At 45.7% G+C, this 13,024-nt stretch overlaps 3 protein-coding genes across 3 annotated transcripts; 1 reads left to right on the top strand and 2 right to left on the bottom strand.

Moving 5' to 3' along the window:
- Positions 1-395: 395 nt before the first annotated feature.
- Positions 396-5,711, bottom strand: PCYB_072790 (hypothetical protein; the record flags this gene model as incomplete). Its single annotated transcript, XM_004221676.1, has 4 exons — positions 396-2,950; positions 3,377-3,716; positions 4,383-4,904; positions 5,025-5,711. 2 exons carry the CDS (start codon positions 5,709-5,711, stop codon positions 4,383-4,385), a joined length of 1,209 nt encoding a protein of 402 aa, XP_004221724.1. The 3' UTR covers positions 396-2,950; positions 3,377-3,716.
- A 1,209-nt stretch (positions 5,712-6,920) lies between these two features.
- PCYB_072780 (hypothetical protein) lies at positions 6,921-7,824 on the bottom strand (the record flags this gene model as incomplete). Its single annotated transcript, XM_004221675.1, has 4 exons — positions 6,921-6,986; positions 7,102-7,175; positions 7,316-7,426; positions 7,581-7,824. 4 exons carry the CDS (start codon positions 7,822-7,824, stop codon positions 6,930-6,932), a joined length of 486 nt encoding a protein of 161 aa, XP_004221723.1. The 3' UTR covers positions 6,921-6,929.
- Positions 7,825-9,664: 1,840 nt separating this feature from the next.
- Positions 9,665-12,262, top strand: PCYB_072770 (hypothetical protein; the record flags this gene model as incomplete). The annotated part of the gene is made up of 1 exon (XM_004221674.1): positions 9,665-12,262. A coding segment is annotated over one exon (2,598 nt), but the record flags the coding sequence as incomplete, so codon positions are not given.
- Between the last annotated feature and the right edge of the window lie 762 nt (positions 12,263-13,024).

The following is a 13,024-nucleotide window of genomic DNA, read 5'->3' as shown; positions in this document are numbered from 1 at the left end:
AAAAAAAAATGCGTGTACTTACCAAACAAGTCCAGCTGACACAAAAACAAAGCGTGACTGCAGTCCACTCCAGTGTGAACATCTCCCCAACTGCGCAGGCGTATGATGCATGCGCTTTCGCTGCATAGTGGCTCGCTTCAACCTTCGGAGCAAGCTGCCGTCCCGCGGTGTAAAAGCGGCAGTAATTTCCGAGGCAGAAGCAAAACCGTATGCCAAAAAAGCTACGCACGGATGAAGTTGGAGGTGAATAGCTTCCAAGTGGGGCAGGTGTGCATGCCTCCCCCGAGTGGCTAGCTTAACGGAATGGAAGTCTAATTGGGCGAGGAAAACTTACTTCTAAGGGGAACTCCCCCTCCCTACCACCGCTGTGCTAAACCGCGCCTAACGAAACTGCGTCAAACGTCAACCCAGCCGCCCACGCAGAACACCAAGCTTGCCAACTCCTCCAAGTCCTTACGACACACGCGGTGCTTCCCGAAGGGGAGTGCTCCCATAAGCTTGGAAATACGATCCTTAATGTAATCCCCTGCACAGCTCTGTAGGTAAAAAGTGTTTCTGAAAAATGGAACTATGAATTTATTTCTCCGTGCCTGCAGTAATTCTACCTTATCTGCTGTCTGTCGTGCCGCCAGGGGAACTACCTCCTTCGCTAAGACCTCCCTCCTCCTTTCTCGTGATATCATACCGGGTTTACAAAAAAAAACGTCCAGGAGGACACGCATCAAATGGCTAAACGACGGGGTGTACTTCCCCTCCCTCTTCAAATCGAAGTACATCTGCTCGCAGAAGGTCGACTCGTCCAGCGCGGCCAAGTCGCTCCGTAAGGTGGGTTCATTCAGCCGTTTCAGACTGCTATACTGGTTTAGCCTGTGCGGTGTGCTATCCTCGTTCAGCCTGTGCGGGGTACTATCCCCGTTCAGCCTGTGCGGGGTACTATCCCCGTTCAGCCTATGCGGTGTGCTAGCCTCGTTTAACCTGTGCGCTGTGCTAGCCTCGTTCACCCTGGTCGTTGTGGAGGACCCCTTCGGGCGTTCCCCCCCTCTCCCACCACGCCACGGGATTTTATTCTTTACCAACGTCACAATGGCTGCATGGAACATACTCGCATACTCTTCCAGAAAGTGTATATAAACTTGGAAAAGGCATGACGATAGGTTACTCATTTGGTTGGAGAAGTCCCCCCCCGTTTTGTCACTGTGAGCGTCTTTTTCTTCAGTAGTGAGATCCTCCTTCGTGTGTTTCTCCTTTCCACGTTCGTTCACTTCATCACTGTTGTGGGTGTCCTCCTCAGGACCCTTAACGACACCCCGTTGGTGGTCCGTCAACACCTCCCCCCCATTCGCTTCTTCCATCGCGTCTTCCTCCGCTTCTTCCGTCGCTTCTTCCTCCGGTTCTTCCGTCGCTCCTTCCTCCGCTTCTTTCTCCGCCCCCCCCTCTCGCAGATGCTGCAAAATAACGAACGAGTCGCTCAACACACGCATGTACACATGGTTACTGCACAAGGTATACAAATACCGGTTGCTAAAAAAACGCTCGTAAAAACTACAAATGAGTCGACCTGGAATTCGAAACGTGCCATCCTTAATGATAAAAAATAGATAATGAGAAATGAGAGAAGATATGACCAAGGGGAAGTAAATCTTTGCACTGCTATGGTAGTACTGCATACGACTCCGCTTTATCCTGTTCACCATTAGGATATGCCTGCTCTCTTCATCTCGTTCTTCCAGTAACCTGTACTCATCGTTCACGTATATAAAAAAAAGGAACGTGTTTTGTATTTCTCGCATCAGATTTATATCCCCCACTATGCTTAGAAAATTGGCTGGAAATACTTTCACCAGGTCAGAGTAGACAAAGAGCGAAATAATGTTAGCTTCCTCAATCGGTTCGCTCGGGCCTCCCTCGGCCTCACCCAGCGGCACCGCGAGTGCAGAGCACGGCCCTGCATCGACAGATGCACCGCAGACCACTTCGGAGGCCCCTTCGCCAGTCTCTTCGCCAGCCGCCTCGCCAGCCGCCTCGCCAGCCGCCTCATCAGCCGCCTCACCAGGCGCTCCCCTGGCCGCTTTACTGGCCGCCTCCACGCCCCGCTCGTACAAGTTCAGAAACCGCAACAGCACGTTGAGAGTGTACTGCAGGTGCACATGGAAGGTGCCGAAAAAAATCTGCATCACCCCCAGGGCCAGTTCCTCAGATTGTATACCCCCCAGGAGAGTCCCATAAAAAAACACATAGTTTTTCCCAACGTCATTTACAAAAAATTGCTTCCTCAAAAAGGAGAGTAACAAATGCTGCTTCTCATTATTGCAAATGCTTTTTGTAAATAGGCGTTCGTTCTTGCTTTGCAAAACGGAGTCTTCTTTACTCCTCCCCGACAACACATGAAACAGTATCTTCGTGAGCATCGTCAGGGCCAGTGTCTCTTCGTATTTGTTCATTTGACACCCCAGTAGTCTCCACAACCTTCTCGAGATGGAAAAAAAGTAGGGATTCATAGATGAGCTGATGTAGAAAAAGAACTCCACCACAGCTGTGCATATTGTGTGGCACTTCAGCGTGTCATTTGAAAAACACTTTAACTGTTGGATCATTATCGCGCATAAGAGTTCGTATGGGAAGTCGAAGTAGCACGCGAGGTGGTGGCTCCCTCCGTCCTTCCCCATGTCTACTTCGACATCCCCGCCTGCTTCGACTTCCCCGCCTGCTTCGACATCCCCGCCTACTTCGACTTCCCTACCTACTACGACTTCCCTACCCACTTCGCCTTCCCTACCCACTTCGACTTCCCTACCCACTTCGACTTCCACCCCTTTGCGCTTCGCCTCGCCGCTGATAGCCTTTTTACCACCATTCCGCCCGTCCTTACCTCGCGGAAGCTTCTCCTTTCTGCGCACCAGTTCGCCCCTTCCACTTCCCAGCAGGACGAGCCGCAATTTCTTCACAAATTCTGCATGCACCAGGCAGTGCTTGAAATAAACATATCGATACCGGTGGCTAGTTAGCTCCTCCATTATGTTTGCGTAAATGATTCCCAGGACGTTCAGCACGATGAGGTCGCATGGGCGTGTCCCCCACTCGTCACGGGGCGGCTCCGACTCGCGCGTCGTCTGGGAATCCTTGCCGAGGAAGCGGCTACCCAGGGGTGAGCCACTACCACGGGGTGAGGCACTACCAAGGGATGAGTCACTTCCACAGGATGAACCACTACCAACGGATGAGCCACTTCCACAGGTTGAACCACTACCAGACGGTGCGCCACTCCCACTATCACTGCTATCTGGGCTGCCCCCTCGGCGGGAGCGCCTCCCCCCCCGCCTCTCCACCCCACTAGACGTGCCACTGGACGTGCCACTGGATGTACCACTGGACGTACCGCTGGAGGAGTCGCCCGGCACGCTCCACTGCCCCTCCCCAAAACAGTACAGCCCCCGGTTGAAGGCCGAAAACTGGCTCCTCCCCCCATGGGCCAGCTTCCCCAGTTTGCCCCTCTCCGTCGCATACGCGTTCAGCTTAGTTAGCACACCATTGGGGCAGTACACAAAGATAGAAAACAGCACGCACTCGATGGACTTCATATACAGAAGGAACTCATCCGTGAAGGGCTCTTTTTCCTTCCTCACATCTGTGCATCTAGCAAAATGGAGTCTATAAACTAGGAGCAATTTTGTGTACTTGGTGAACATATCTAACAGGACGTACTTTATTCTCTTCATCACGATTTGCAGCTTGTTCGGTGGTTTGCTCGGTGGTTTTCTCGACGGGCAGCGACGACGTGCCGTGCTCCAGTCGTTCCTCGAAAGTGGGCGCAGACGAGTGGTCCGTCTCCTCTCAGCATTGATCACTCCCTGACCGAACCTATTCCACACAAAGCCAAAAAGGTACTTGAAAAAAAAAAAGTACTTTTTAATTTTTTCTCCAAAAAGATAAAAATGGTGATGATTCGATTGATGCTCTTCCCTCGGAGGTCTTCCCTGCACTTATGCAAGAATTTCCTATTCAGACAAAGCGTCCGGTAGAGCGACTTTACGATACGTGGTTCTGTAGATTTGCTAGCTGAGTGGGTTACCCCCGTGGGTGCTACTACCCCCTCCCCATCTGCATCCAACATGCAGCAGAAAAATAAAAAAATCTCATTATTCACCCGATTGGTCTTCTCCAAAATGGCGTAGAACAAGCAAAACAACATATAGCAAGTTTCCTTAAAATTATGAGCATACTTATGGAGACACCCACTCATGTGTGCAGTTCCTTCCACCCTCCCAACGAACATCTCGCTAAAGAATGTCTTATTATGAAGGTATACACAAATCTGATCTATTACTTTATTGAAGCACTTATAAAAGAGCATAGTTTCTTTGGGTGTCTGTTCAATATTTTCATTATAAAAAGAAACCAAAAGGGTGCATGTTTTTTAAAATATCCGTGAAAAATAGATAAAGAAAGAGGACGTGGTTCTTCTGGTAAATGCATTTTATAATATCACTTAGGACTTTGTTAAAAAAGGAAAATAATTTTTTGAGAGAGTCTTCATTCAGGTGGTGTGTTATTTTCATTGCTTTCAAGATGGTGCACACAAGAACTTTTAATATGTACAAATTGGCACTCCGTGACTTAATTTCGTACACAAATTTGCTCCTATCCTCATTCATTGTAGCATCATCGGGATGTCCCCCTAAGTAGTCTCCATTTTTCATGCACACAATTTTGTCCTCAAAGGTGCAAATGTATATATGTCCAGGTTTGTCCTCCACATAAGTTGTTAATTTCGTTGTCCTCTCCTTTTTGCTATCCATTCCGGAGGTTACATCATTTGGAAGATATTTTCCAAGCTGTGTAGTTTTCTTTCGTATTTCTTCACCACTCTGATTGGATGTCAATTTTTTACTTTGTGTCTCTACGTTCTGTTTGTGGTGAACCGCCCCAGAGGGGGGGGGACTTTTCCCCAGAATAGCCAACTCGCTGACATACGCAGTGTATGCAGCACAGGCAACCGTACCCTCTGCTAGGAGCAAAGCATGTACATGGTTAATTAAGCTCAAACAAAAATCAATCAAACAGAAAAGCACATTGGAGTAATTATTCTCATGTTGTTTAACATAACTAAACCATTTATTTATTTGTTCCCTTGAGATATATTTCAATTCATACTGGGAAATAAAAATGTCTACAAAATCTGAATCACCCTTATTTTGTTCTGTCCAAATGGAATAACCATCTATCACGATACTCGTCAGTTCGAGCAAGACGTTGTAAGCGTTAGTTGCTTCATTCAAATGCAACTCCAGGTAGGAAGACAGCAAAGCATGGAATATACTGTCATTACTGAAATTGAAAGAGATACACAGTTCAATAATGTCCAGACTGTTAATCATTTCTATGACTTTTTTAAAAGATGTGTAATCTGTTAGGGGTCCATATTTTTTAACAAATGTGTTGTAGGAAAAAAGGAATTCATAATACTTGTTTTCTTCTTTTAATTTGTTCAAAAAAGTAATTACATTTTTTATAATTTTGGAGAAAATTTGTTTGTCATTTTTTATATGGTCAAACATATGCAACGTATTTAGCATCAATTTGCTATGGTCTTCTTCTCCCCATTTGTATAATCCCCCGGGGGTACCACCACTGCTACTACTACAATCCCCTTTGGGCACACACCTTTTGTTCACAACCCCTTGGCTATTTGTGCTGTTTTCATTGAACATCATATGCTTGTGTGTAATTGCGCATCCTCAACGAGGAGAAAGTGTCGAATTTGCTCCACTCGAGAGGTACTCAAAATGGGGTACCTTAGCTGTATGTACGTGCGTGTGTGCGTATGGGCGTATGTAAGCCTGAAGCATGTAAGCATGTATGCATTTATGCATTTGTGCATTCGTGCATTTGTGCATTTGTGCATTTGTGCATGTAAGCATGTACGTGCATTTAGCCAGTTCCCTATTTCGTCACTTGCTAACACTTGACCTTTTTCTTTTAAAGCGTTCAAACAATTTGGCGCAAAAAAAAACCTCCGTCGTGAATTCATAAAATGCGGCTTTGCTTTCACGTAAGGGGGCAAAATCGGGTTGAAGAATAAAAAATAAAAACAGCCAAAAAGGGGCACCAAGGAAATGGAAAAAAAAAAAAAAAAAAAAAAGCGAACAGAATAGCGGAAAAGAAAGAAAAAAAAAAAAAAAATCTAAAAAGAACAAAAACTGACGAAAAAATATGAACAAGCTAGCCATTCATCAAAATAGAGAAATGCATCAAGAGGGACCTACCTTTGCGTATTTTCCCCAAATACCTTTTTAACAGTGTAGAAAATAAAACACACACACAATTCGCGATGGCGATTGTCACTGTTATTGTGTTGCTGCTCCTACCTGTGGGGAACCTCCGACAAGCTTATTCATTTAACGCAGGGGAAGCAACACAAAATGAGTGGAGTTGTCAATTGTGGAATAACCCCAGCTAGCGATTTAAAAAAAAAAAAATAAAATATATGAACGGTGTATAATTTTTTTTCAATTAAGTTTCATAACAACCTGAACAAGTCATCACTTTTTAGCAATTCTATATAGAGTAAAAAAAAAATCACAAAAGACTATATCGTTTGTAATAAAACGAAAACGCCAGCAACTGCTACACTGTGCGTTTTTCCGTTTAAAAAAAAACGCGGTGGGCCCTATTTTGGTCATTTTTTTTTTTTTTTTCCCCAAAGCGGGCAAAACGGAAAAGGGAAAAAAGAGGGGACAGTACAGAAGACGGGGATCAACGTGAAGTGACCCAAAACAGTTCGCCAAAAAGGTTGAACATTATACATTTTTGCCTCGTTAAGTTTGAAAAGGGGGAAAAGCGTGCCACTGCCACATGCATGTTGCGCTTCTGAAGTGGCAAACTTGCTTCCCCATCTACGCACTCCTCGCAGGGAAGGTACATTCCCAACCTCAGTAAAACGCATCTTCATTATTTATATCCATCAACTCCCCAACGTCGTGTAGCATCTACGAAAAAGCGTGCGCAGGAAAGGGCAACATGGAGTATAGCAGCAGCGTATCGCGCCTTGTGAATTGTCGCTTGGTACCGCAAGCAACGCGTCAGTATATAATATAGACCTACTTCCATTTGGTCGTAAATGCTAACTGCTGGAATTTTAACGAGCACTACGGGTTCGCGCATCGAATCGGTGGGGACTATGAAGAAAAAGAAGAAAGATGGGGAGGGGAACATATAGACAGTGAACATGCACATGTGGATTACCATTGCGCATGTATACGCTTGCAACGGATGAGCCAGCCGGCTTGCATCATTATCGTGGGTGCGCTCCATTAACCGTCAATTTCCGTGTCGACGTCAAAATGGTCTCCATCCGTGTTTGCTTCCGTCGAGTCGCCACTCGCTGCGCCGTTTTCCCCATGGTTGTATTTGATGGACATTCGCTTGTCTATAAAGGTGGGTGAGCGGCGAGATGGGGTGTTGCACAGGTTTGTTGCAAAGGATTTTTGCGCACGCTGTTCTGCAGCATTGTTGTGCAGCATTGCTGTGTAGGCCCCCCGTGCCGCCTCCTTAAGCCGCGGTCTGCCCATTTTTAGTATCACTTTTCCTGGTGCGTCCGCGCAAGTCCTCCCGAATTTTCCCCGACAACTCCGTTTGCCCCTTGAGCAGAGCTTCCAATTCCCTCTCCTGCGTATGCATTCTGTTCATATCAATAGCGTCCGCTACGTCGTCCTGCGGCTTGCCATCCCCCTCATCATCAAGCCTTATTTTCATTAATTTGTCCCGCTGCTCATTGGACAAATTTGCGGAATAGTCCCTATAGTATACATTCAGGGGTCGTTGCATTCTCTTGGCCCTGAGGCCAATTTGTTTGTCCAACGAAAGGGAGAGGAAAAATAAAAAAATAAAAAAAAGAGGAGACATTTCGTTTTGACGCAGTGAGATTTTGCGCTTGTCGTTTTGGTAGGGCACGTGGTGGGAAATGGAGCATCACAGGGATGGAAAAAAAAAAAAAAAAATCACAGAATTGTCAGATTGTCAGATTTTTAAATTGCCGCTTTGCCAGTTTGCCGCTTCACCGCTTTACCGCTTTGCAAGCAGTGGTGAGATCCCCGAAGAAAGACGGTTCGACCAGAATGAGAGCCTGGACAGAGCGAGTGTTCCGCAGAAGGCAGGCAAACCAGGCCAAGCATCCCCACTGCGTTTTTTACACCCGATGGTGTGTTTAATGGTGGTGCGAAGAAATGCACCTTCGCGGGTAACCTACAGCCAACTGTGTACATACAGCGGACAAAAAAAAAAAGAAAATACGAAAATAAGGAAATAAGAAAATAAAGAATTAAAAAGGAAGAACAACGGTGGTGGGAGAAAAATAAGTGTTGCCCCTTAAACAGATTTCACAACGTTGCACCCTTTGAGCATTGTCATGTGTCACCAATTTGAGACATCCTCCGTTGTGACTTCCCTCCCGGTGGAACCCCTGTCCATTTGTTCACATGAAAAAAAGGAGCAGCTAAACTGATGGCTATCCTTTTGCGACGTTGCTTTGTTGTGCCGAACACACCGACTGGGGATGTTGTGACACACAAGTTGATGCGCTTCTCCGGGTGATGCGCTTCTCCGGGCGATGCACTTCCCCAGATGATGCGCTTCTCCGGATGATTCGCTTCTCCGGGTGATGAGCAAAGGGGGAGGTGATATGTTCCACCCTTCCCCATCGCGCAGGAGAGATAAATTTCCATGCTTCAGAGTTAACACCATTTTTAAGAAAAATTTCTGAACAGCATGGTGAAAATGGGTTTCCCTTTTCGCGAGGCGTCCCATGTGTTCGCATTTTTTTTAAGATAACGTAGTAGGTTGCACCATTCCAATGGTTTGCCTTTCCTGGGTGACGTCCCAAATGGAGTCGTTTCTTTCTACGCCAGGTGTGAAAATGACTCGTGAGTGACATATCGAAAAGGGGAAATGCCAATTGGGGTGCTTCCCGGCTGGGCGAAGAGCTCCCTCGAGGTTGCTTCGCTCTCGGTTAAGCGGTTGAGCGGTTGAGCGGTTGAGCGGTTGAGCGGTTGAGCGGTTAAGCGGCTAAGCGGCTTGGCTTATTGGCGGTTTGCTCCTTGACTGCTTAACCTAAGGGGACCAATCTTGGAAAAAAAAAACGTGGCAAAGGTGAGGCGACACAGATGGCCATTCCCCCAACTCGTGAACCACTGCGCGTCGGAATGAGCACTCTGGTGGGTCAGCCAAGGTTAGAGAAAAAAGAAACCGTGCATAGGGAGCGCAACGAAATTGCTTCGCCTGCTTCGCCTACTTCGCCTACTTCGCCCACTTCGTTTTTAACCCACTTTTTTCTGCCACGAACCTCCTCTTTTTTGTGCCTTTTTGGAGAAGCACCCAAAATACGCTCCCTTAACAGCTTCGGGAGGAACACTCAAAATACTCCCCCCACCAACGCGACAGCACCCCCCCCCGCGCGCACCGCTGCTCTCCTTGGCTGCCAAAATGACCCCCCCTACGGCTAGCCATGCGGAAAAGAAAACACACACCCATGTTGGTGGTGTCGCTGATAATCCTGATTTGCGTCTTAAAGAGTTCACTCGAATGTGTGAACATAACACCTCGGAGGAGGAAGTCGGCACCTGTTAGTAGCTCCAAACAGCCAAAGGCACAAAAGAGAAGAAACAACAGAATGGAGTGTGCCAAGTTTTACATTACCAGCTGTGGAGTGATCCCAAAAAGGGAGAAAAAAAACTGTAAGGAGGTCTTCAAGCTGAATAGAGGCTGTGGAACGACATGCTCATACGAATGGATAGAAAGAGATGACAACGTAGAAGTAAAGATATGTCTCTCCCCGGATGTTACTTCTGACGATATTCAGTGTAGCTTAAGAAGTGATTACTTATTTGCCAAACTGAAAAACAAACCTGAGAGTCTCATAGAGGGGAAGCTAAAAGGACAGGTGGATATAAACCAATCGACGTGGTTTCTAGAAAGGTACCAAGAGTTCTCCGTCCTTATGATTCATCTGAAGAAGAAAAAGGATAAAGGAATAAACGAATGGGTAGGAGTAATCGAAAAGGAGAATATCCTCCACATATCGTATGATAATACTTCATCAACACACAGTGACCTTAGCACATCTTCACATCTAAGTGCCCAACCGAATGAGCTACTCCTTAGGCTAGTATTTCCAAATGCCAAGGCTGACGACCTATTCACTTTCGTCCTTAAGTGGGCAAACACTAAGTCTAATGGTACAAACGAGTTTGGCATCCCCAGGATGAAATTAAAAACGACAGTAATGCATGATGAACATGAAATAGAAATTATCATTACGGGATATGATTTGAAGTGGGAATCTGAGGACAGCTTGGTAATAAAATTCAGTTCGTTGGAAAATGGAACGGAATTGCATGTACACAGGGGGAAGGTAGCTAGTGGAGTTAGAGGGTTACATGGAAATATGATAAGTTTTTTGGTGAAAGAATGTGAATATAGATTATTGAAAAAACTGCAACATGATTTGAAAGGAGTTTTTTATTTAAATCCCATTTCGAAGAAGGTAGACACACTGATGCATGGACATACTCCTCAGACTAACTATGATTACGTGTCGAGTGATGAGGTGGGTTCACAACACATCTCCGTAAATAGAGAAGAGACTAATGAGAAATACGGAAAGAGTAATAATATAACATCGGTAGAACACCCACATGGAACAACAAACACTGAGCAGGTTAAACAGATAAAGAAAGACTCTCCACAGGAAGAACTAATTGTTGAGGAATTGAAACTCCATTCTAAGGTGAATCTAACATGTGATGATAAATCAAAAGAACCCAATTTTATGAAAGACTGGTCGGAAGAGAAAAAAATCGAATTCCGACGAAACTCAGTGTTGCAATTAAAAAAACATTTGGAAATATCACAGGAGAATAAACTTATTATGAAGCTGGAGGATTACGTGAACTATATGAAGTTATCCTTTGACCTGACAGATGAGGAAGCTAAGCTCGTTTGGAAAAAGGGAATGGCGAAATCGGATGAGCAGAAAAGTAAGGAGCATTTTTACAGATTCACAGAAGTGGAGAAGCTTACCGATAGGATAGGTGTAGTTGTTCCGGGGGAGGTGAACAACTCAACAGGTGATGGTCTCGGAGCAGAAGAAACGTTCACCTATTGCCATACAGAACAAAATTCTCACTTTACTGATCTAACCAGGAAGGAAAGCTTCCATGAAAAGGGAGGTAGAACCATCGAAGAGACAAACCAAAGCAACATTAACAAACGGTTTTTCAACTGCTTAGAAGAAGAGTTACTGGACCCTGAAGATAAACCAAAACTGACTTTGTACGAAATATACAGCAAAAGTGACGAGGGAGAAAAACAAAAAATGAGAGAAAAATGGAGAATGAATGAACTGAGGTTATGTACGCTGATTAACGAATTGGCTTACGCAGAGGATGATATGATCCCCACCATCTGCAACAACTACCGAGATGTACTACTAAGCGATGAATACGCTTGCCTCATGCAAATCAGGCTTCAAGAATGTCCACCAAAAAATGTACAAGAAAAAAAAATACTCAAAATAATTAACTCCTTCGCATTGAGTCTCTACGATGATATAAAAATTGTCATGGAACATGAAGAAAAGGAACACTTAAAAAAAATCCAACTCATTTGTGAAAAAGCTGTATATGATGAGAAAGGGCTTAACGATTTTATTGAGTCTATGAAGCCACTCCTGGATTACTCCTTCCTTGGGTATATAAAGCATGCCATACGGATGGAAAAGAGGAAGATCAAAATGGAGCAGAAGGACTTCCGAGAACAGCCCTCCGACTGGCTAATCATCCTGATGATTATCCAAAAAGGAATTTATTCTATATTGGAAAAGGACATATGGGAGGACGTTATCAACGTTACTACGATTATCTGCCAGGAACAACCCAGTGTCCGTAAGACCATGCTGACCACTATGGTTGCCTCCATGCCCAAAGCCGATTGGATTTTTTTCAAAGATGTTATTAAAACCATATACAAATGTGTGCAAGACAGAAAAATTACAGCTAACCATTTTCCTGACTTCCCTCATATTCCGGAAGCCATTTTTCAGCTGAACTATGACATTGAGAGAATTCTACCTGACTGGTTCATAAAGCAAATGCTGGACGAATACGACAAGTCCGTCGTGGAACTCATGAAATCTAGGAAACCCTTGTTTTGGAAAATGAAGGAGACTAACTGGGACAAGAAGTTCGTGCAGGAGTTTAAGCAGCTCCAGGTTCAGCAGTTCCGCCAGTACGAGCGCCACGCGGGTGGGGGGCCCACGTAGCTCCCCCTGCACGTTTGCCCATTACCCTGTTAGCGGCGTGGCCGATTTGCTCATTACCCTGTTAGCGGCGTGGCCGATTTGCTCATTACCCTGTTAGCGGCGTGGCCGATTTGCTCATTACCCTGTTAGCGGCGTGGCCGATTTGCTCATTACCCTGTTAGCGGCTTGGTCCATTTGCTGATTAGCCTGTTAGCGGCTTGGTCCATTTGCTGATTAGCCTGTTAGCGGCGTGTCCAATTTGCTGATTAACCTGTTAGCGGCTTGGCCGATTTGCTGATTAGCCGCTCCGCTGACGCGCGACAGCCACGAGCTCCGAACAGGACAACACTGCAACGGGCCACATGCCTACTCCTTGTGGCCCCCACGCAACAATTTTTTCAAGTTCGTTTGCACAAATCGGTTCCCCCTAAACACCCCACGGGAAAAGAAAAGGGCCAACGCGCAGAAAGGGGCTCAACGGACGGACTCTCTAAAATCCCCTCACAGTCCACCTTCCACGTGTGCTTCATCACCCCCCCACCCCCTTTGGGAACAACCATTTTTTCACACGTTAAATATGGCAATGTGCTTTTTCCCAATAGGAGGAGGTGCTACTGAACCTTATTTGGCTAACATCGGTGGGGGGAGGGAGTCACCTCCGTGTAAAAAGCGGCAGTGCGAGCTGTGAAAAAAAAAAAAAACATAAGCGGCGTGGTGAGCAGCGTATCAGTG

This window comes from Plasmodium cynomolgi, chromosome 7 (assembly GCF_000321355.1).
Source record: "Plasmodium cynomolgi strain B DNA, chromosome 7, whole genome shotgun sequence".
In the NCBI taxonomy this organism is placed as follows: domain Eukaryota; phylum Apicomplexa; class Aconoidasida; order Haemosporida; family Plasmodiidae; genus Plasmodium; species Plasmodium cynomolgi.
The sequence above is the reverse complement of the archived record's forward strand: the minus strand, read 5'-3'. Positions and strand labels throughout refer to the sequence as shown.